Source organism: Emydura macquarii, unplaced genomic scaffold, assembly GCF_026122565.2.
Source record: "Emydura macquarii macquarii isolate MOO-44397 ecotype Brisbane River unplaced genomic scaffold, CSIRO-AGI_Emac_v2 contig_2531, whole genome shotgun sequence".
Taxonomy (NCBI): domain Eukaryota; kingdom Metazoa; phylum Chordata; order Testudines; family Chelidae; genus Emydura; species Emydura macquarii.
In genome coordinates, this window is record NW_027132668.1 from 8,182,028 (window position 1) to 8,204,751 (window position 22,724).

The window sequence follows — 22,724 nt, forward strand, 5'->3', positions numbered from 1 at the left end:
AGTCACTTAATTTCTCTGTTCCTTGGTTCCCCATCTGTAAAATAAGGGGTAGCACCTCACAGAGGTGTAGTGAGATAAATACATTCAAAGCCTGAAGTGCTTTGAGATCTACCGATGAAATGCACTATAAAAGTTAAGTATTATTGTGAGAGAACTTTTTTTTTTTTTTTTTGGTCTTGTCATTTTTGTCACAATTTTATTGTCAGTTATTTTCTTATCACATTCGTGTGGATATAGCATATTTTCCCCCCATATGAGTTCATCTGCTCTAGTCTTCCATACCTAACTTCATCAATCTATTTTTTGACAATAAATGATTTTTTGATTAAAAAGAATTTCCACAAAAACAGTTTTCATTAAAAAAAAATTGGTCTTAGGCAACATAATTTTATTTTAAATTAAAAAAACAAAAACATTTTTGTAGACAAATATGTTCTTTTTTTTTTTTTTTTTTTTTAAAGTCCTCAACCACTTCTATTATATTAACACCACTAATTCTGTCCCCTCCTTATTCACTTGTCATGGAGGTTTTCTTCCCACATTTGACAACTGTAGGCTTTTCAGTCGGACAATAAACTGGTGTTTCTTAGCATGAATATATTTTTTGTAATATCACAACATACAGTCTCTCTTTAATTTTTTAAAAAAGAGTAAAATCTATATCCAACTCGTTAAAGTATTTTTAGCAGTAAAGTAGAAAGACAAGCTCAAATTTTTCAGAGCAGAACATGCATGTCATATTGTTCTCAAGATAATTTAATTAGTAAAGTCCCTTTAAAAAAATATGGTATTTTCAAGAACACCTTTTTAAACTCTTCCAGGGAAGAGCTAACATTCACATAATGAAAGGTTGTGAAGACCAAACTCATTAAAAGAAAGAAAATGAAGATAAATTGTAGAAGGTGGGAGAATAACTTAAAGAATTCAGCCTCCTGCATGTAGGCTGAGCAGAAGAGAAAGAAAAGGGAGGAAGGAAGCAAAGTTGGATTCCTTTATTTTGTAGAATTTCACCAGGATTTAACTTAACCTTTGCTTTTATAAATCCCATTGAAATACACACAACAAAACTCCACAATGGAGTGCAGAAAGTTGCACAAATATGTGCATTGTTTAATTCTCCAAAAGGCAATTTCCACAACAGAGTGGCATGAAAACACTGAGTACCCTCAATGTTAGGCCAGTTTAGCTTTATTCCAGCTTTGATAGTTACTGCATTATCTCTTGAATATTAGATCTCATTATGAGTGCATGTGAACAATGTTGTTCATTTTTGTATATCTTTAAATATTATAAACAAGGCAACAAAATACACCTGGGTTTAAATATTTACCTAAGAACTGAAATATTCTGAACCGTTTTAGGAAAAGGTTTTATTAGAATTTGTCATTATTTTATAAGGCAAGTTTTCCCTAAGAGAAATGCATCTTCCAACAACTGTATATATCTATATCAGACTGATTAATATATTCAATATTGGGTTTGAAGAGATGTGCTCATGAAGCTTAAAAGAAATAAGCACATTAAAATGTGAAATTCTCAGGCTGCTGGTTATGCACTGCGCTGCTGTGATGCAGGGGATCAGCATTTATCTGCAGAGTTTGCAGGCAAGCAGAGTGGAGCACTGCCAAGGCACTTGCCCAGAGAAAGCTGGGAAGCCATGGGTTCTATGTGACAAAAGACACAAATACATAGGGCTAGTCTGCACTTGAAGCGCTACATTGGTGCAGCTGCACCCGGTTTGGATAGTGCTGAGGTCACTGTAACTTGCATTGCTCAGAGGATGGCTTTTTCACAGCCCTGAGTGATGTAAGTTATATCGACTTAAGCGGTAGCATAGATCTGCCCTGAGAGATTCATTCTGTAAACACCAAATTCATTGCAAGTATCAAGGATGCAAGTGTGTTCCACTGCCAGCCTAGATTACAACTTTCCATTCTTTCTTCATCACTACACATTCTTCTGGTATGTAACTGAGGCTTGGTCTACACTACCAGCAAAATTCGCCGGCAGTCAATGGGAGATACACAAGCTACACAAAGACTACTTCACCATCAAAATTAAGAATTTTATTTATCTAGGGCTAGGCAAAAGATTTTTAGTACACACCCAGAAGTTACCTCCAATTATAACAAATTCAAGTTCGCTCCATACCCACGAGCATCACCCTAGATCCACAGCTCTGGACTGATGCTAATCCCATAACATAGATCCCTCTAAGCACCTTTCTCCAACCAATAATTCTCTTTCTGGGGCCTGTACCCTTAATATCTATCCACAGCCTGGTCCAGAGTCCATCTATTGCTTGCTCTCCCTTCATGGAGGCAATGGATGGATGTATACTGTATACTCCCCCCATACGTGTATGCATATATGCATGCATACACACTTCTTCAGATGGTTGCCAGAAAGAACTACTACCTCTTTCAATCCAAAAATGTTTGAGGAAGGAGGAAGCTAAACACACTAACAGTGCAGCAAGAAAAGACTGTTACTTACTTTCTGTAACTTGTTCTTCGAGATGTGTTGCTCATGTCCATTCCAAGCAGGTGTGTGCGCGCCATATGCACAGTCATCAGAAGGCTTTTCCCCCAGCGGTACCCGTCGGGTTGGTGCAGGTGCCCCCTGGAGTGACACCTCCATGGCGCTATGTATAGGAGCCCGCCGACCTGCCACCTCTCCAGTTCCTTCTGGCCAATCAGCTCCAACAAGAGGGGTAGGTGGGTGGGTCTTGGAATGGACATGAGCAACACATCTCGAAGAACAGTTACAGAAGGTAAATAACCATTTTTTCTTCTTCTTTGAGCGCTTGCTCATGTTGAGTCCAAGCAGGTGATTTCAAAGCAGACCAAATGGAGGAGAGGTCGGATCTCACGAGATTGTCAACTGGAGCACTGCTCTACCAAATGCCATATCGTCCCTGGCATGCTGGGTAATGGCATAATGTGAAGTAAATGTGTGTATAGAAGACCAGGTTGCGCCCTACGGATCCCCTGTGTGGGGATGTGGACTAGGAACGCTGGTGACAAGGCCTGAGCTCTCGTGGAGTGCGCCGTGAGAACCAGCGCTGGCACCTTGGCTAGCTCGTAACACGCCCTTATACATGAGGTAATCCAGGATGAAATCCTCTGAGAGGACACTAGAAGTCCTTTCATCTTTTCTGCTACAGCAATGAAGAGCTGATTTGGTTTACAGAAGGATTAGTTCTCTCTATGTAAAAAGCCAGCACCCATCTGACATCTAATGAGTAGAGACTATGCTCCCTGCTGTTGGCATGCGGCTTTGGAAAGAACACTGGCAAGAAAAATCTCTTGACTACTGTGAAATTGAGAGACCACTTTGGGCAGGAAAGGTGGGTGAGGGTTCAGCTGCATCTTGTCCTTATGGGATACTGTATACGGGGGTTCTGAGGTCAATGTCTTGAGTTCAGACACTCTCCTTGCTGAGGTGATAGCGACGAGGAAGGCTACCTTCCATGAGAGGTACCACAGAGAACACAAAGATAGGAGCTTGAAAGAGGGGCCCATCAACTTATTGAGCACCAGGTCAAGATCCCATGATGGAACTGGATGATGTACTGGAGGGTAAAGTCTTTCTAAGATTTTGAGGAAACGGGACACCATAGGGTTGGCAAATAACAAACGGCCCCTTTCTCCCGGGTGGAAGGCGGAGATAGCCTCCAAGTGCACCTTTTCAGACGCAACCACCAAACCTGATTGCTTTAGGTGCAGTAGATAGTCCAGTACAGGAGGCAGTGACGCCTGCATTGGAGGGGCGCCCTTTTGTAGTGACCATACCAAGAACCTCTTCCATTTAGCCAAGTACACCACTCTGGCAGATGGCTTCCTATTACTGAGGAGAACCTCCTGCACCTGCTCCGAGCACTCTGCCTCCCTAGGATTCAACCATGCAGCTTCCATGCCATGGGATGAAGCAACTCTAGGGTGGGGTGACACAGCCAACCATGGTTCTACATGATCGGGTCTGGAACCAGTGGCAGGGTGATCCGGGTGTCTACGGAGAGCTGCAGCAGTGTTGTGTACCAGTGTTGCCTCAACCACGCTGGGGCTATAAGAATAACCAAGGCCCTGTCCCTCCTGATTTTCAAGAGGACTTTGTGGACAAGAAGAAACAGTGGGAACACATAAAGCAGGTGGTGAACCCAGGGAAGGAGGAACACATCTGTCATGGAACCCGGACTGTGTCCCTTGTAGGAGCAAAACTGGTGGCACTTCCTGTTGGATCATGTCATGAATAGGTCCACTTGGGGAAACACCCACCTCTGGAAAATAGTTCTCAGGATATACGCACGGAGAGACCATTTGTGGGTGTTGAAGGAGTGGTTGAGGTGATCCACCGGCTCGTTCTGGGTGCCGGGAAGATAGGTCGCTTCCAAGTTTATGGACTGGGCGATGCATAAGTCCCAGAGTTTGATGACCTCCCGGCACAGGGAAGAGGAATGTGCTCCCCTCTGTCTTCTCATACAAAACATCTCCGTGTTGTTATCTGTGAATATTGACACCTCTTTGCCTGTCAAGTAAGACTGGTACATCTGGCAGGCCAACCTGACCACCTGTAGCTCTCTGACATTTACGTGGCGTGACAGTTCCTCTGGGGACCAAAGGCCTTGGGTCCTCCATTCGCTGAGGTGTGCTCCCCACCCGAAGGCCAAAGCGTCCATCACCAGCAACAGCGACGTTTGCGGCCTGGCAAATGGGACCCCTTGGCACACATGACAGGGGTTGAGCCACCACTGAAGGGACTACAATCTGAGGGAGACTACTCTGTCCAGAATGTCTCTTTCATGTCAGTAGACCGATGCTAGCCACAGCTGGAGAGGTCTGAGTCACAGCCTCGCATGCTGGACCACATATGTGCAGGAGGCCATGTGGCCTAGAAGCATCAGACAGCTTCTAGCTGTGGTAGTAGGAAAGTTGCTGAGGGTCCGTATTATGGAGCCCATAATCCAAAAGCGAGCAGAGCTCTGGCCCAAACTGAATCCAGGACCGCCCCAATAAATTCTATTTTTCGCGTGGGCACTAGAGTTCACTTACTCACGTTCAGATGCAGGTCCATGTTGACGAACATTGCCTGTATTAGGGAGACGCGCTTCCACCTGCTTCTTGGCTAGCCAATCGTCCAGATACGGGTATACCTGGACACCGTGTCTCCTCAGGAATGCAGCAACCATGGCCATGCATTTGGTAAAGACCCTTGGAGCTGCCGATAGGCCAAATGGGAGGACAGCAATTTGGTAGTGCTTGTGTCCTACTATGAACCTGAGAAACCTCCTGTGGGAGGGTATTATTGAGATATGGAATTAAGTATCTTTTAGGTTGGGGGCGGCATACCAGTCCCCCAGATCCAGAGAGGGAATGATCGAGGCTAGGGAGACCATGCGGAATTTCAGATTCCTTACGAACTTGTTGAGATTCCACTGAGTGAGAATAGGCCTGAGCCTTCCTTCTGCCTTCGGGATTAGGAAATATCTGGAGTAAAGCCCCTTACTTCCTGAGGGACCTTTTCTACTGCTCCAGTGCGAAGCAGTTCCTGCACCTCTCCTATGAGAAGTTGCTGTGAGAGGGGTCCCCCTAAAGAGGGACTGGGAAGGGGGGTGGGAAGGTGGGGTAGAACAAAACTGGAGTGAGTATCCCACCTCTGCCATGCACAACACCCATCTGTCCGATGTTATTCAGGGCCAGGCACGGTAGAAATGGGACAATCTGTTGCAGAAAGGGGGGCAGGATCTGGTAACTGTCCTGGAGTGTTGCCCACAGGCACACCATCAGAAGTTTTGTTTTGGTCCTGGTGGCTGCTTCCCTATGTCTTTGCCAGGGTTGGGCGGCTGGGGCGTCCTGCACCTATTGCTCCTGCCCCTTCTCCTGGAGGAGTCCTACCAAAGATGCTGAGGATAAAACCTTTGCCCAGACTGGGCCTTAAAGTGCTTCCTCTGCATGGAGGATGTATGTAGCCCTAATGATTTCAGGGTCGCCCTAGAGTCCTTGAGGCTGTGGCGTTTGGAGTCTGTTTGCTCTGAAAATAGCTCCGCTCCTTCGAAGGGAAGGTCCTGGAGGCTCAGGAGGGAGGCCTGACACCTGCAGCCAAGAACTTCTTCTCATGGCCAGCCCTGAAGCCATAGTCCTTGCTGCAGAGTCTGCAGCGTCTAGCATAGCCTGTAATGATGTCCTGGCTACAGCTTTTCCCTCTTCCACCATGGCTCCAAACTCTGTTTTGGACTCAGACGGAAGGTGGTCTTTAAACTTTGCCATCGTGTCTCATGAGTTGAAGTTATATCTGCTGAGGGTCGCCTGTTGGTTGGCAATTCTCAGCTGCAGGTCCCCAGTGGAGTAGACCTTCCTTCCAAACGGGTCTAGTTTCTTAGGCTCCTTCACCTTTGTTGGGCCCTGCTGCCCCTGCCTCTCTTTTTCATTTGCTGCAGACAGGACAAGAGAACCAGGCTGAGGGTGGGTAAAGAGATACTCATATCCCTTGGAAGGGGCGAAATATTTCCTCTCTATCACTTTTGCTGTGGGTGGGATAGAGGCTGGCATCTGCCACAGTGTCTTTGTCGTGGGCTGCACCGTTTTAGTCAGCGGCAGGGCTACTCTAGAGAGGCCTTCCGAAGCCAAAATGTCCACCATTGGGTCTATGGACTCTCAAACCTCCTCTGCCTGTAGACTCAGGTTTTGGGACACCCTTCTCAAGAGCCCCTGGTGAGCCCGATTGTCCATGGGTAGCACAACGGTTGATGTCCCCGCTACTGCGTTGGCAGGGGAGGAAGACGAGGCCCTGGGTCCCCCCTCCACCTCAGAAACATCCTGGTCTATCAGGTCCTCCATACCCGGGACCTCCCTACAGGCATCGGGTGCCGCCTCAGTACCTGGATCCACCTCCTCTTTGGCACTGCGTGCCGCACAAACTGTTCTCGGCGGCACCGCCTCCCTGTGCCCACTGGCTTCAGTGCTGCATGACATGGAGCTGCGCTCCGGGGTGCCAGCCACATAGCTCTCTGAGGAAATTAAATAAGGCCCCTTGGGCTGGGACCCTTGGGCTTGGTGATACACCAATGGGGTCCAGAAGGGCCATTGCTGAGGCACCTGACACTACATAGGCCAAGGTCCAGAGGGGGGATGCTTGCTCTCTACCCGCCTTATAGTATTGCCCCTCTGACCTGTGTTTCTTCGAGGCACTGGAGTCTACCTCTGCGTCCGATGACCCGGACTCTGACCGCAGGGACCACAGTGGTGCTGAAGTAGGTGTAGTCTTTGAGTGGTGCCTTGGTGCCAGCGATCGGTGCCAAGGTGATCGGAGCATAGATGAGGCTGATCAGTGTTGCGGTGTGGATGATTGGCGTCACAGGGAGGCTGATCAGTGCTGGTGCTGCGGAGAAGGCAAATGGTATTGCGTGGGCCATCGGTGCCGGGGTGACGGTGATCGATGCCTAGGAGAGAAGGCAACCTGCACCGCATCATGGGAAGCTTGCTTCTAGATGGCACCGTGGCTAGCGGTGCCGGAGGCCTTTGATCTGGCACCTTCACTCCTGAGACGGGGGACTGCTGTGCCATCATGGCAATCAAGTCCCGCGCCGCCTCAAATGTATCCGGCGTGGAGGGGAGGTCCAGCTCTTTCACCTTGCTCTCCCTCACTGGGGAACTCACACTCACCAGGCTCATAGGCGCTCACTGAAGAGCTGCCACCGCCGGTCCCGGGGACCCTTGTGCCAAAGACTCCTCTGGATGCGATGGGCCAGTGCCCTCGTCCGTGGACCGCACCATAGGCGAGCACCCCTTGTCCGCCCTGTGCTGCTTACGGGGCACCGGCGAATGGGATCGGTGCCAAATAGCCTTTGTGACCAGTGAGTGTCGGTGCTGAGGCTCCCTCTGCGCTGAGGACTTCTTCAGTGCCAGGCCTCTTACTGATGCCGGGGCACTGCACACAGATGCGCCCGGTGCCAGTTCCAGGGACTGCGGCCAAAGAGCTGCTCCATGATGATCTGCTTTAGGTGCACACTCTTCTCCCCTTACAGTTCCTTGGGTGAAAACCTTTACATATCTTGCAACGATCTGTTTAGTGCGATTCTCCCAAACACTTCAAGCAAGAGTCGTGTGGGTTGCCTTTTGGCATAGATTTGTGACAGAATCCACAGGGTCTGAAGCCTTGGGCCCGAGGCATACTCCGGGGTCCCAGGTAGGGGAGTCCCGGAAATGGGGAGACCCCTTACTGTTACTTAACACTTATCTATAGCTATATAACTACAATAACAGACTAACTCTAACTTTCTAACTATTTCCAGGTGTTATATAATAAACAGCAGGATCTTATTCAGGAGATAAGGCAATGTGCCGTGTTTATTATGAATACAAAAAAAAGAGAAACATTTCAAAAAGCAAACAATTGCCTATAACACTTTCATTCTCACACACACACACACACACACACACACACACACACACACACACACACACACACACACACACACACACACACTTCTTTCTGCAGGAGAGATATAGTTACCAGTCCCTTGTTGCTCGAGCTGAAATCACTGGCCAAGTGATTCAGACACGAGGGTGGAGCCGGGCTCTGTCGGTCGCGACACGATGCTCCTTGGGGTTTGCAGAACGAGCACAAAGTCCAGGTTTCTTCTTTCCAGTTTTATACTTTATCCATCCCCATTCGGGTCTATGGATTTGTCACGTCAGGTGGTCTTGTTTGATGTAATCATCAATTACATTTGATGCTGCACGGGGGACAACTTTCCCATCATTCTTTCATTCCTGTTTTACACCTTATCTTGTTCCTGTTCTGAGGTTGTAAACTCCCCTATTTTCCGGGGTTCCTCATCTTGTTCTTTGGCCATTCTGGTCATAAAGGTTTTTAAAACAAAAACATCTAATCTCCTTTCCTCTTGCCTTCGAGGCTGAAGTTATTGCCTCAGTGATTATTTTCTTGCCATCTTATCTCAACATTCAAACCACTTTCATTCCTCATTCATACTTACTAAAAATCATTACATTCTTATTCCATTTCATTAATAGCATTTTTGTCTTTACTTATTCACCAACTTAATACAAATTCTTATACCTATACCAATTTTACTAACACCATTTTACTAAAAAGGAATACATATGTAGAAATCTTAAATCTTGTTTGTCCCCTCATTGGCCCCTGATTTACACATCAACCACATTCCTGATACGCATTGGGCATTTCCACTGCACTTGTAAATCACTACACAATCAGATTTCAAGATGTTCCCAAACATTCACTCAGAGTAACAAACAGCAGGGTCCTAATATGTCATGAATATTAAATCACAGAATGTTTAGGCAGGATGTCCTTACTTTAGTCAATTATCACAGTGGAGCCTGGGGTGGCATGAACAAACAATCAATGTGTCCGGAATTCCCTTATCTATATTGCCTAGTTTTGTTCTTTTTTCTTAGTGTAAAAATTAACCCTTAAGCTTCATGTTGTGGTATCCAGGGTTCAGGCCTGCTTTGGTCCTTTTTATATTATAGTATCACAGTGCAGGGGCCTGTTGGGGCCTACACAGGAACTGCTAAGGACAACTGGGAAAACTTGCAGAAGCAAGAAGACCAAAGCTCCAATGACCATCATGGGCAGTAAGTAGGAACTGGAGAGGTGGCGGGTTGTCGGGCCCCTATATACAGCGCCATGGAGACACCACTCCAGGGGGCACCTGCACTGACCCAATGGGTACCGCTGTGGGGAAAACCTTCCAACAACTGTTCATGCGGCGCGCGCATACCTGCTTGGAATCGACATGAGCAAACACTCGAAGAACTACCTGAAGATAGTTTTGGGTACTGATATTACCAATTCCCTTGCTGACCAGGGAAGAGTATGCAGTTGCTAGGGAAAGTCAGATTTAAAAAAAAACAAAACAGAACCATTAAGACACTTATACAGGCCTCATCCCTGTTGTATCTGAATTGTTCAAGTCAAATCTTCAGTGGCATGGTCCATGACAAATTGACCTCAACACCACTGGAACTGAGTGGCCTTTGCTCCATTCAACATGGATTCTCTATCCCATTTTTTGTTGATGTTTGTACAGTGCCTAGTACAAGGAGGCCAGGACCCCTAGATGCTCCTGCAGATAAAAAGTAATAATAACAGGACATATGCCAATCGTGTTGTTCAATGCACAACTGGAAGGTGCTCAGATACTATAGTGATGGGCATGATATAAGAACCTAAGTAGAACAGAATGTCATCACAGCCTCCTTGCTCCCAAAGGTAGGCTCCACTTCTTGACAAGTTCTCCCCCCAGAATAGGTTTTCACTGCTCCTAATTCCAGGTTCTCTTTCCAAGCAGAACATCTTGAATCTTTACACTAAGCCATGAGATGGTAGAGCAGAAAAAGTTTGTTCTACCTAGTAGCTGTTGATGCTCAAAATAGATTTGGGGTTCAGGTCAGAAAACAGTTATCAGACATGTAGTTTAAAATTTATATATTCAGAGTTGAGCAACGTTCTCATCTTTTTATATTACTTTTCTTTTTTGTGTTCCACAAGAAGCTACACAAAATACTTCTATTCCTCAACAATTTATTCCTCCATTTTCCCCAACTCGTCTCCACGCTAATATTCGCTTTTGTTTTTTTAAACTAAAGAAGCCTGCATTTTTGTTGAATCATATGGAGTCATCTTATTGGCTTAAGGCACATCACTAATATTAACATGGGATGAGTCATTTTATTCCCTTTCAAGCCAGAGGCAATTTTGGTGAAGGAAACCTTTCATTTTACCTTTTCCAAAAGCTGTCACAGTAAAGAAGATGATTAATTGAGCAAAAAAAAAAAAAAACGTTAGTGGAAACAAAAATGAACAGAATAAAGCAGAAAATTAGGTGCTTTGTAACACTGATTAAAGGAAAAACTTCTACCTTTGATGAGACTATCCTGTTATCTGGATACCTCTGTGGAATGTATGCTTCGGTGCCTGAAGGAGGTTCACGATGCCCAACATAAATAGTCCGATTGTCCACCCAATTCTCTTCTCCAGCACACTGCAAAAGAAAGAAAGAAAGAAGGTCATCTCAGTTCACTCAGTATTTCTGTATAAAGATGAGTCTGATTGAATCCTGTCTCTTATTTTCATTTTCACATAGTCATCAACAGGCTGTCCCAAAATCTCTGCCTATAGTCTTCCCAAGAACCCTAAATGACAAATATGAGCAAACTACCAAAACTCTGCCTTTGTCTTCAGTAATGTTTCCCCCCTAAAGCAATAAGGGAGCATCCTTGAAATGCTAGCCTTTGAAGAAAAAGGAAGAGACAGTTTACAATTTTGCTGTCAAATTAGGTTTAAAAAAAAAGTTTTCACAAGGCCAGTGCTCATCTCACTCTTCTGATAAAATTACTGATATTAACATTTCATTCACATGAAAAACAATCTGGATTGGACGAATAACCAGCTATGCTCCATTTTTACTCAACACTAAAGCAAATATAATAGGAAAGCGCTTTACTTTCTACACAGAACCCACCCTGTGTTGTCTGAAATACTAGTAATGGTGAATCAGACAGGCACATTTTTCATTTCTGAATATACTGAGTTCAAAGTCTGTCTATAATCATGAAAAAAAAGTAGGGTGGGGCCCACATTTAGTTCCCATGCACCCACATCACAAAACTTCTATATAATTGGTTCAAATTAGCATTTATGTTTTCAGAGTTTGTAAGAACTACTATCTGAGGATACAGAATAAATTCCTTTCCTTTGAGTTTATGATGATTTGAGGGGTTGGTTCAGAGAGTTGAGAATAGAAAGTGCTTGCCTTTTAGGAAAAACTTAGTTTAAGTAGTTCCCATAGATCTTATCTAAAATTTATCCTAATACGTCACCTCTTCAGTATTTGTGTGAGGTACTTGATAACTTTTTATATGAATTTCACTGTATTGTAAGTGCATTGAATTAAATTTATATTTAATTATTACTAAGAGAAAAAATTTCAATCTATTTGAAACACAAACATTGCCTTATATTGAAATGTTGTATTTTATACATACTTGTGTTTAACATATTAGAACATTACCTCTCCTCCTCAATAAGCTCAGAATTCTGAAAATAAAATTTCATTCTCATATTTAAGCAAAAGAAACTTGCCCTTAGATGTCATACACTGGATCATTACCACAGCAAGTCAATGATTTACACTCTTAAATATCACATTTATATTAAGGAAAACTTTCAGTTCAACTATTTGTTAATACAGTATTATAAAAAGGAAAAAAGAAAAAGAGAAACCTGTAGTTGTGTGTAGAAAAATCAGTGAATGGATAGGTCTGAAGCTTCTCTTGAGGAAAAAGTATGACATGTTTAAGACTGAAAATTATATCTATGACCCTTTAATTATTAACTGTACATTTATATAATTAAAGTAATCTATGCATTTCAATACGTCTGTACTGGTACTCATTCTTGAAATTATACAGAAATATGAAGACATGGTATTCAGATGCCAAAACAGCAAGCTTGGTATATGAAACTAAATAGGATAAAAGGATAAGAAGAGAGTGTTTCTTGGCATTTTCACCATCCTATTCTTCTATTTCTATCCTACTCAGTTCATTGAGAGGGACATGTTAAGAATACAGCACTTTAACAGCAAAGGACGGTAGAAATGAAGACTACCCTCAAAACAGATGAAGATACTGATCCTGAGAAGTGCTGCATACCTGCAACTCCTAGTGACTACAAACGGATATTGTAGGTGCTCAACGTCTCTTAGAATCAAGCCACAAATGTATGGGTCTAAAAAACGCTTAGCGTATCCTTTTTGAAAAAGTGGAATAAGAGAGAGTGGAAGAGCATATAAATTAGTCTAATTTTCAAACAAGTTAACTCCCTGTGTTTCTAATGTGAGTTGCCACAATTCAAAACAATTTGTTGCTATTCCAAATATTCAACTTGCCCTAGAATAGCTACAGTCCACACTGCCTCCACCCAGGTGGCCAGGATTTTGTGGCAAGTCAAAGAATTTTGGGGGAAAAGAAAATTGTACTGAAAGAACTTCTATATTATATTGAGCTTCTGTGATAACAGAAACAAATAGCTAGATTAAAAAAAACATATGTTTTATACTTCAATTACCATGGGATACATATAAACTTTTCAGCACATGTGGCTGTACAAAGCACATGAAAGATTTATGAATACTTGTGTCAAATCATACAGCTCAAAACAGAAGAGAGCACAATACAAGCCTGGGTAGAGGATTAAGTTGTACAGTATATTGCATTAGATTTTACACTAAGAAGGACTTCAAAAAATGCAGCAACAATTCTTTGGGTTGCTTATAGTACAACTTTTAAAAACGCCTGCCTTGATACACAGAGGATGCAAGTAGGAAGCTTCCATTAGAGCTAATGGGAATTCAATGCATAAATCCTTGTACATTGGGAATGGACTATTTAGCTTCTTATTCCTTCTACACTGGACAAGATTGACAAACATATTCCTTGTGTTTATGAGCCCATATAAAGGGATTTGGAAAGGATAGTAGGTGAGGTAATCAATTCCTTCATTTTGCAATATAAGCTGGCCTATGCCACGAGTCAATGACAAATCTACAACCCTCCCCCATTAAGTGGATTACCAATACGAACTCACATAATATTGCTATATTATTTCTTTAAAGAGCTGATATTACATCACAGTACTTTATTGACTTGTAAGCTAATATTTTTCTGTCAGGCTGCCAGTCTAGTATTATGATCAACATTGTCTGCCTACACATAGGCACAATAAAATTAATTTTACATAGAGATATAAATTAAGACAGACATGAATTAATGTGTATCACTGATGTACTCCAAACAGACATTTCACAACATATACATGGAATATTTAGCATAAAATGTGCAACTGCATTGTTCAGTGAAGTAATACTGCAATACAAAAGGAAGCATCGTGCATTATTCAATGAGACTGCAACATAGTTATCCCACAAGGGCACTCATCTCGACTAATTAGAAAAAATACATGGAGGAAAATGGCACAATGAAGCTCTAATGTATGCCACTTGCAGAAATCAAAACCGTGTTTTAATGAACAGTAATATTGTCCTACAAAGAGAACACTTTGAACAAGCAATTCTTTTGATGTCCAGGTACTGTATATTAGACATCTGCTGAATGACACCAAGATAATAGAAAAAAGGAACCCTACACTATGGCCAGTGCAATGAAGGGTATTCAGTGTTTTATGTTCTGTTACTTAAGCCCATTACAGATATGTCCAAGAAGCCATAAATAAACCTAAGCATTATGTGTTTCTATTAATAGCATAAAGCTCGATGTACTGAAACCTAGTTTCATTGGCACATAAATGAAGAAGCATTACTTATGTTCTATGCTCTCTTCAGCCCTGTCAGCAACACAGAAACCAAAAGACTGAAAAATCCACTATGTTGTCCATACTTCACATAAAAGCATGATGATCTAAGATGATCTTCATAAAATCTGAGAGTTTAGGAAGTCACACAAAATATGCAATGCATCTTTTTCTAGGTTTAAATTCCAAATTAAGACAAAACTACCTGTTGTGAATGAGTCCCAGTTGTGGTCAAAAAGTGAGAGACAGCTGCCAAAGAAGAGTGGGAGGGGTAGAAGTGGTTAGCATCAATAACAGTGGTTGGTTCTTGACCAATGCTTCAAAAAGTACCTCTTGGTGGGTGGATAGGAATGGACAGAAGTCGTGGTAGTAGAGGGGGCTGAATATCAAGGCCTCTGAACCCTCTGCTGCATGCACAGAGGCTTGGCTGGGCACTGGTAGTAGAAAGATTGTGATGGGGCTGGTCTTGGTCAATATCCCTGCCCGTGGTGTTTGCTCTTCAGGGCCAGGGTGTAAATTCCCAGAGAAGGGAGGGTCGATCTAGAGTCTTTCAACAAGTGTGGAGATGCATCACTTTTCTCATTAAAACAAATTTGACTCGTTGAATGGTAAGTCCTCTGTGGTGTTCTACATCTCCCTAGAGAACCCCAAAGCATGAAGCCAAGACTCATGTCTCATAACAATACCAGTGGCTAACCCTCTAAATGCTGTGTCTGCTGCTTCCACTGCAGATGGTAGGAAGGTTTTTGCCATTAGCATGTCTTTCTCCATGAAGGATTGACATTGGGCTCTGTCCTCAAGGGGAACTTTGTTCTTAAACTCTGCAGGTCTAGAGTAGTTGTTAAAATCATAGCTTGCTAAAAAGGCCTAACAGTTAGCAATTGCAGGGTCACAGAGAATACTTTTCTTCTCAAAAGATCCAAATGCTTTGAGCTCGTCAGCCAGGGTAGACTTAGGATGTTGTGACCTTGCTCTCTTCGTGGCTGTCTGCACCAGGAGCAAGTTGGCTGCTGAACGGTTGAAAAGGAACACAGATCTTTGGCCAGAATGAAATAGCATGTCTCAGCTCTTTTATGTGTGGGGGCAGAGGAGGCCAGGGTATGCCAGAATATGCTGGCTGGCTCCATGTTGGCCTCATTTACTGGAAGTGACACCTTGCTTGGATCTATAGGTTGCAGAATGTCAAGGAGCCAGTGTTAGGATGTCCAGAGGGATCTGAAGGTCACTCACTATCCTTTGCAGTAGCTCCTGTACTGCTGGTGGTCGACCAACAGCAACAGAGTGGACGGAGTGGTTGCTTCATCCAGAAATGAGGATGATATTCTTGACAGCACAGTTGATAACTGAGGATCCAGATCAATTTCCTCCTCTTCATATTCCAACAGACCTGGCAGGTTCCAAGTGGGAGAGGTGTTGCAGGACTCATGGACAGATCCAGAATGTCTGCCATATGAGTCCCAGGGCCCCAGTAAAACCAATATGAGTGGTTGACCAGTTGAAATGGACCTCACAGTGTCAGGTACCAGCGGTCCCTGGGAAAGTGCTAATTAGGAGGACAGCATCCAGATATCCTTGACTTATCTCTCTGCAAGGAGATGAAGGAGTGGCTGGAGTGTAGTAATCCTGGCTCTGGCACTAGTACCTGCTACAGTTGTGACGCAGCGGCACAGAATGCTGTCCTGAGGAGAGACAGCTAATGAGAGGGCAGCTTAAGCTGGGGATGGGGCTCAGAATCCACCCAAAGAGGGCAGCTAGAAAAAGGCTGCTAGAGAAGAAGGAGAAGAAGCTAAATGCTGAGCTAGTGGATGAACTGGAGCTGGGGTAGAAAGTGAGGTGATAAAATGAAAGAACAACAGGAGACTAAAAATACGTAACTGGGACGTGGGAAGGAGGAAAGAAGGAAAACAGGAAGGGTTTCAGGTCAGAAAGAGCAGAAAAAAAACAGACTTGGAAAAGTCAGCAAAATATTAGAGAAGGGAAGTAGAGGGACATAAAATCTACAAATGCACCAGAGAAAGAGTAACAAGGGGAAAAAATGAAAAGAAACATAAGTGGTGAAAAAGGGAATTGTTCAAAAAAACTGTGTTCAGTCAAAATGGATCCTGAAAACAGTAAACGAGAAGCCCACCCAACAAAGGAACTTAAGGATATGAAAAGAGAGAAACTGTTTGAACATCTATTGAAGGAAAACAGTTAAAAAGGTGCCCATTGGACAAGTGAGGGCCCCCTAAGTGAAGATAAACTTGTGGATAACTCAGTAAAAAGAGATACACAGCCAAAGGGAACATCGGATTGAAATGCTTCTTAGATTCGAAGAGAAGCGAAGAACAGGACAGCAAAGTAGAGCTGGAATTGCAGCCCAGGAGAGGCAAAGTTGTTTCTTCTCTGAAGTGATAGTATATTGTTGAGTAATCACGTTTGTTTTTATCAAACATGTATTTTGGTATTAACTGCACAGAGTAAGGATGAGTAGCATGTACAAGCTCACAAAAGGTTAATACATTAATAACCTATAGTTTATTATAAGTAGCAAGTACATGGTAACGTTCTATATTATTTATGCTCCTGGTACAATTTTTGGGTTTTCCCTTATAAAGATCTAAAAATTTAAAATGATCCCATCTGTCTTGGCTTGCCTCTGCCTCTCTTCACAGTTAGCATAGCCTAGCCTAGCCAGGTCACTGCAGGAGCGTCTCGCTCATCTGATTTGGAGACCTGTTCCTGTTCCACTGGTGGGGTCAATGGTGCTGGAGGGCGAACACTCCTGTTGGAAGGTTGGAGCAGAAAAGGTTCTTGTGTTGCCAAAGTAGCTTTGTCTTCCAGTGTGGCAATGTCCCTCAGGAAGATCGGACCCAAGAGGAGAGGGGACTGAGGATAAGGGAGGAAAATACCCTCTGACAAGACATAAGTGTCCATACGTCCCAGTGTTTGGGGCATTCTGGCACTCGAGACTGATGGCTCTGATATTTTCCCAAAACCTTGTGGTTGACCAGTCCTTCAAAAGCCAGGCCACTATCGCCAAAAAGTCAGTTCCTGCACTCTTGGATGGAGTCAGTAGATGCCAATGTTAATGTTTAGGAGTCTAAGCCACCAAAGGAACTGACAGATCCTTTTTCTTTTTCATGCTTTACTCTCCTGCCCGTGAGTCTTAAGCAGTCCTGAGCCCTTAGAACCCATGTGCAAAAACTCACCTGACCTAGTTGGGTGGGATTTTTTTTTCTAAGGAACAGATGTGGACAGGAATCTCCCCTTGTAACCAGGACAGTATTCCTTGCACTCATGCGAAGCCTTGGATGCGGAGTCCTTAGCTTCAGCAGCTCTAGGCACCACTCCTAGCTCATGCTCAGAAGGGTGTTGCTTGTCAGTTGGGGACAATGTACGGGGGGGTATTCATGAAGTCTCATGAGCACCGCGTGTTTGCAGGGAAAATGAGTGACAATGCTGCACTACACAGAGAAGTGCATCTCAGCCAAAGAATGAGTGCTGGTGGTCATCATTCATGGAGAAAGAACAAGGGCAAGAGATATACATCTTGAACCCCAGGACTGAGAAAAACAAGCTATGCTAACTAATTATACCAATATAAAAACTATTTTCAGGCTATAACAAGAAAGAAGCTGAAGAAATCTGTGGATACAGAGGATTCCAATTCAGGCTATGCAGCAGTAAGAAGAAAATAGACAGGCAACAGCCCATGCTGTTGGCTCTGTCTGGAGCACAAAGAAAGCAGCTGCGCAAGCATGGGCCAATGGACACTGCTTGTAAAGTATCTCCAGACTTGGGTCATGGCACACGTGTACCCACATGTGGAATACACATTGGGACCTGCACTCAAAGAAGAAACTCAAGATTAGATTATTACTCCAAGTAATGTAACTAACAAAAGTACAGAATAAATAATTATGCATTTAGATGTACAGCTACAACTTCAGTAATAATCTCTACTGACCAGACTGGAAACATAATGATGTGCAATGATTTCTCATACTTTTTTGCTAAATGTTCACCCAGGAAAAATTCCTGTGTCTGAAGAATCATAGGCAGATGGCACACACAAACTCTATATTTGCTAGAAATGAATGCTCAGACTCAGTTGTAATCCTATCTGCTCAGGTTACAACTTTCGTTCACACAAATATTCTGAATTAGGGCTGTCAATTAATTGCAGTTAATGCATGCAATCAATGCAAAACAAATTAACTAGATTAAAAAATAGTCATAATTAAATGCAGTTTTAATTGCACTTTTAAACAATAATAAAATACCAATTTAAATGTATAATAAATATTTTTGATTTTTTCTAAATTTTCAAATATATTATTTCAATTACAACACAGAATACAAAATGTACAGTGCTCACTTTTTATTTTGTATTACAAATATTTGCACTGTAAAAAAACAAAAGAAAGTATTTTTCAATTCACCTCATTCAAGTATTGTAATGCAATTTCTTTATCATGAAAGAGCAAGCTACAAAAGTAGATTTTTTATATATAACTGCACTCAAAAACAAAACTTTAGATCCTACAAGTCCACTCAGTTCTACTTCTTGTTCAGCCAATCGCTAAGACAAACAATTTTACATTTACAGGAGATAATGCTACCCACTTTTTATTTACAATGTCACTTGAAAATGAGAACAGGCTATAGCCAGTGTTGGTATTTGCACTAAACTTTTATATGACCCTTCATGCTTCAGCTTGTAGACTCTAAAGTGTTACATTGTTTTATTTAGGAGTGCAGTTATGTAAAAAAATTAAATAATAATTCACCATCTGTAAATTGCACTTTCATGAGATGAGACTGCGGTACAGTACTTGTATGAGGTGAATTAAAAAAATATGGATTTCTTTTTAGAGTGAAAATATTTATGATAAAAAAATTAAGTGAGCACTGCACACTTTGTATTCTGTGATGTAACTGAAATCAATATATTTTAAAATGTAAAAAACCATTCAAAAATATTTATAATAAATTTAAGTTGGCAGTCTATTGTTAACAGTGCGATTAACTGTAACTATTTTTTTTTAATCTCAGAATTTATTTTTTTTTAATTTTACGTCAGAGTATTCGGTTACAACAGCTAAAGTTAAAATAATTTCACATGCAAAACTTCCAAATTTATCTATTAAGAAAGAAATTATTTTCTCTAAGTCCACAGGAGCCATATACAGGCATGTGAATGGCTGAATTTGAACATCTAAACTTCACAATCATTTGTATGATAGTCTACTTTAAGTCTTCACTTAATTACAGATGCAAAATACCTTAAATTCCTTAAATCAAGGAATCATTACTTACAAAAATCAAATCAGTAAAACAAAGAATTATGTTTATATTTATTAGCTTGGTACAAAACGGTGAAACAAAATGTAAATAGATTAACATGTTTACAACAAGCCATAGGGACGCTGTAGTTAGAAAGCATGCAGACTTTGCCATCAACAGTAACTAATTAATCAGGCACGAAAAGAAACACAGCAGAGGCAGCCATCAAAGAAGGCTCACAGCATTAAGAAACTCCTACTACTTTAATGAGCAGATCCTTTAGACAATGTTAGTATCATGGGATCTGTTCAGTGCTTAATTTCTAATGAAAGAGGTGCTGGGGCTCAAGCAATTTTTTTTCCTTTAATAATTTCTTTAATAATTTTTTTTTCTTTAATAACTGACATGGCAAGCCCAGAGGTGCCAGGGGTATGAATTGCCAAGCCTAGAAGGGCCGGGGCTCAGCTCTGGCACAAATTAAAACACTGGATCTGTTGTCTTATTCTGTAGTTATAGCTAAGGCTAAGATTTAGTCCTAGGTATTTTTAGTAAAAGTCATGGACAGTCACGGGCAATAAACAAAAATTCATGGTCCGTGACCTGTCCATGACTTTTACTAAAAATACCCAGGACTAAATCTTAGCTGCTCTGGGTCTGCTTCCGTGACCTCCGTGACAGACTCGCAGCCTCAGTTATAGCATATTGCTAGAAACAAATAGTGAAACATTTTTTAAATCTCCAAGCATAACTTTCTTAATTAAGAATGGTATTTGAAAATATCCCTTCCAAACATTGTAGGAAATTAATTTAATCATAACAGAATGTTTCACCAAGATAAAAATACAAGAATACGCTGAGTTTGTTTATGGATCACTATTTTACTATAACCCTCTCTAGGTTAAGGCATTCTCCTGGGATATGAAAGACCCAGATATAATTCTACCCTCTGCCTGATGTGAAGAAGGGATTTGAACTTGGACTCCTACATTGCAGGACAGTTCCCTAGCTACTGGGCTATAGGATATTCTAGTATGGTTCTTTCTCAATGACTCACTGAAGCCGTTACAATTTGTTTTAATAATTAATTAATCATTGGAGTAACAGCTCGAACTAGGGTCTACCATATTGCAGGAGAATGCCCTAACTACCAGGCTACAGAGTCAGAGTCATTCTTTCCGAGGCCTGATGACTATTTATGACTACGGTAAGTCACTCAGACACACAAGATGGGTGAGGCGATATCTTTTGTTGAGGAGAGAGACAAGCTTTCAAGCTACACAAAGCTCGTCAATATTTTACATAAAGCTTGTCTCTCTCACCAACAGAAGTTGGTCCCATAAAAGATATTGTGTCTCTAATATCCTGGGACCAAAATGGCTAGAACACTGCATATGACAATGGTAAGTCACTGGTGCTCCGGGAGAGTGAAAAGAGCTCTGGTTAGATCAACAGACTGCATGGGTGTCTCCAGAGCCACATGCTGCTTAGCTGGTACAGCGAGTGTCATGGCATTGATTAAACTTTTGGAACAGGAGACACAAAACATTACATGATTGCAACCACCATATTTCTGTCACACCTTTTGGAACATATATCCTGACAAAGGAGCAAACATTCTAGTTTGTGTGAAAAGCCTGGAGTCTCTGGGAATGTACTGAAAAAGTATTTGTAAGTGCATCCTTCTCCTTCCCCTTTGGGCCACTGCAATGGGCTCCCCACACTGGCCCTGAATGGATTGAATTAGGCCAGGCAGGCCCAATCAATCAACCAATTAAGCAGCAAACAGACGAGAGAGGAGCCACTAATTAGAAGCAAGTTCACCTGTGAGAGAACAGGCAGGACTTAGGTAAAGCGAAGAGACTGGCACCAGAGAAAGGGCTGCAGGTCGAAGAATGCCAGTCACTCTCCCGGAAGGAAGGGACATGGAAGGAGGGATAGGAATCCCTGAGACTCTAATAGACCATAGGAGATAGGGTCTGACCAGAATGGATGGAATCAAGGTAGGAAGCAGTCCAGCGGGGAGAGCGGTAAGGTTAGGGAAGCTGCAGACCTTGACTGCTTGGTAAAGAGCCCTGGACTGGAACCCAGAGCAGAAGCTGGGCATGGGTTCCCCTACCAACCACTGTCGATTGGTATGGCTTGGGGCAGGGAATGAGAAGATTGCCTAGGTCACTGCAGGAGTGACAGGGTCACGGGAGCAGGCGTGAAGACTGCCTGACACTGCTTGGGCAGAAAGACTTTGGAGGGCTCTACCCCATAAGGGGAAACCACTTAGTGACCTGGCCAGAAGGTCGAGTCACAAAGAGGAAGCAGCAGCTCCTGGAGCTAGAGAGGAGCTGCAGAAAGAGAGACAGAGGGCAACCACAGGAAGGGGCATTGGCTTCACAGAGCTAATCCCCAGAATAACCAGGAGGAAGCGCCGTCGAGTGGTGAGTAGAACTGCACACAGTATTCCAGATGAGGTCTCACCAGCGCCCTGTATAATATTATTACTAACTAATATATATTACTAACACCTCCCTGTCTCTACTGGAAATACCTCGTCTGATGCATCCAAGGACCACATTAGCTTTTTTCATGGCCACATCACATTGCCCAGGTCCTTCTCCTCCTCTGTCACTTCGAGCTGATACATCCCCAGTTTATAGCAGAAATTCTTGTTATTAGTCCCTAAATGTATGATCTTGCACTTTCCACTATTAAATTTCATCCTATTTCTATTGCTCCAGTTTACAAGGTCATCCAAAACTTCCTATATGATTTCCTGATCCTTCTTTGTATTGGCAATACCTCCCAACTTTGTGTCATCCGCAAACTTTATTAGCGCATTCAACCACTTTTTGTGCCCATGTCAGTAATAAAAAGGTTAAATAAGATTGTTCCCAAGATTGTTCCTTGAGGAATTCCACTAGTAACCTCCATCCAGCCTGACAGTTCACCTTTCAATACGACCTGTTGTAGTCTCCCCTTTAACCAGTTCATCCATCTTTCAATTTTCATATTAATCCCCATTTTTTCCAATTTAACTAATAATTCTCAATGTAGAAACGTATCAAATGCCTTACTGAAATCTAAAAAAATCTTATCTTCTCAAAAAA

General features: G+C 42.6%; 1 protein-coding gene across 2 annotated transcripts in view; it reads right to left on the bottom strand.

Annotated features, from left to right (window-relative positions):
- Nucleotides 1-22,724, bottom strand: part of ATP11A (ATPase phospholipid transporting 11A) — a 231,571-nt gene that overhangs the window by 114,072 nt on the left and 94,775 nt on the right. For both annotated transcript variants that reach the window (XM_067563678.1, XM_067563679.1), the window contains exon 2: nt 10,907-11,029. In XM_067563678.1, coding sequence (XP_067419779.1) covers nt 10,907-11,029 — 123 coding nt within the window. The remainder of the gene's footprint in view (nt 1-10,906; nt 11,030-22,724) is intronic.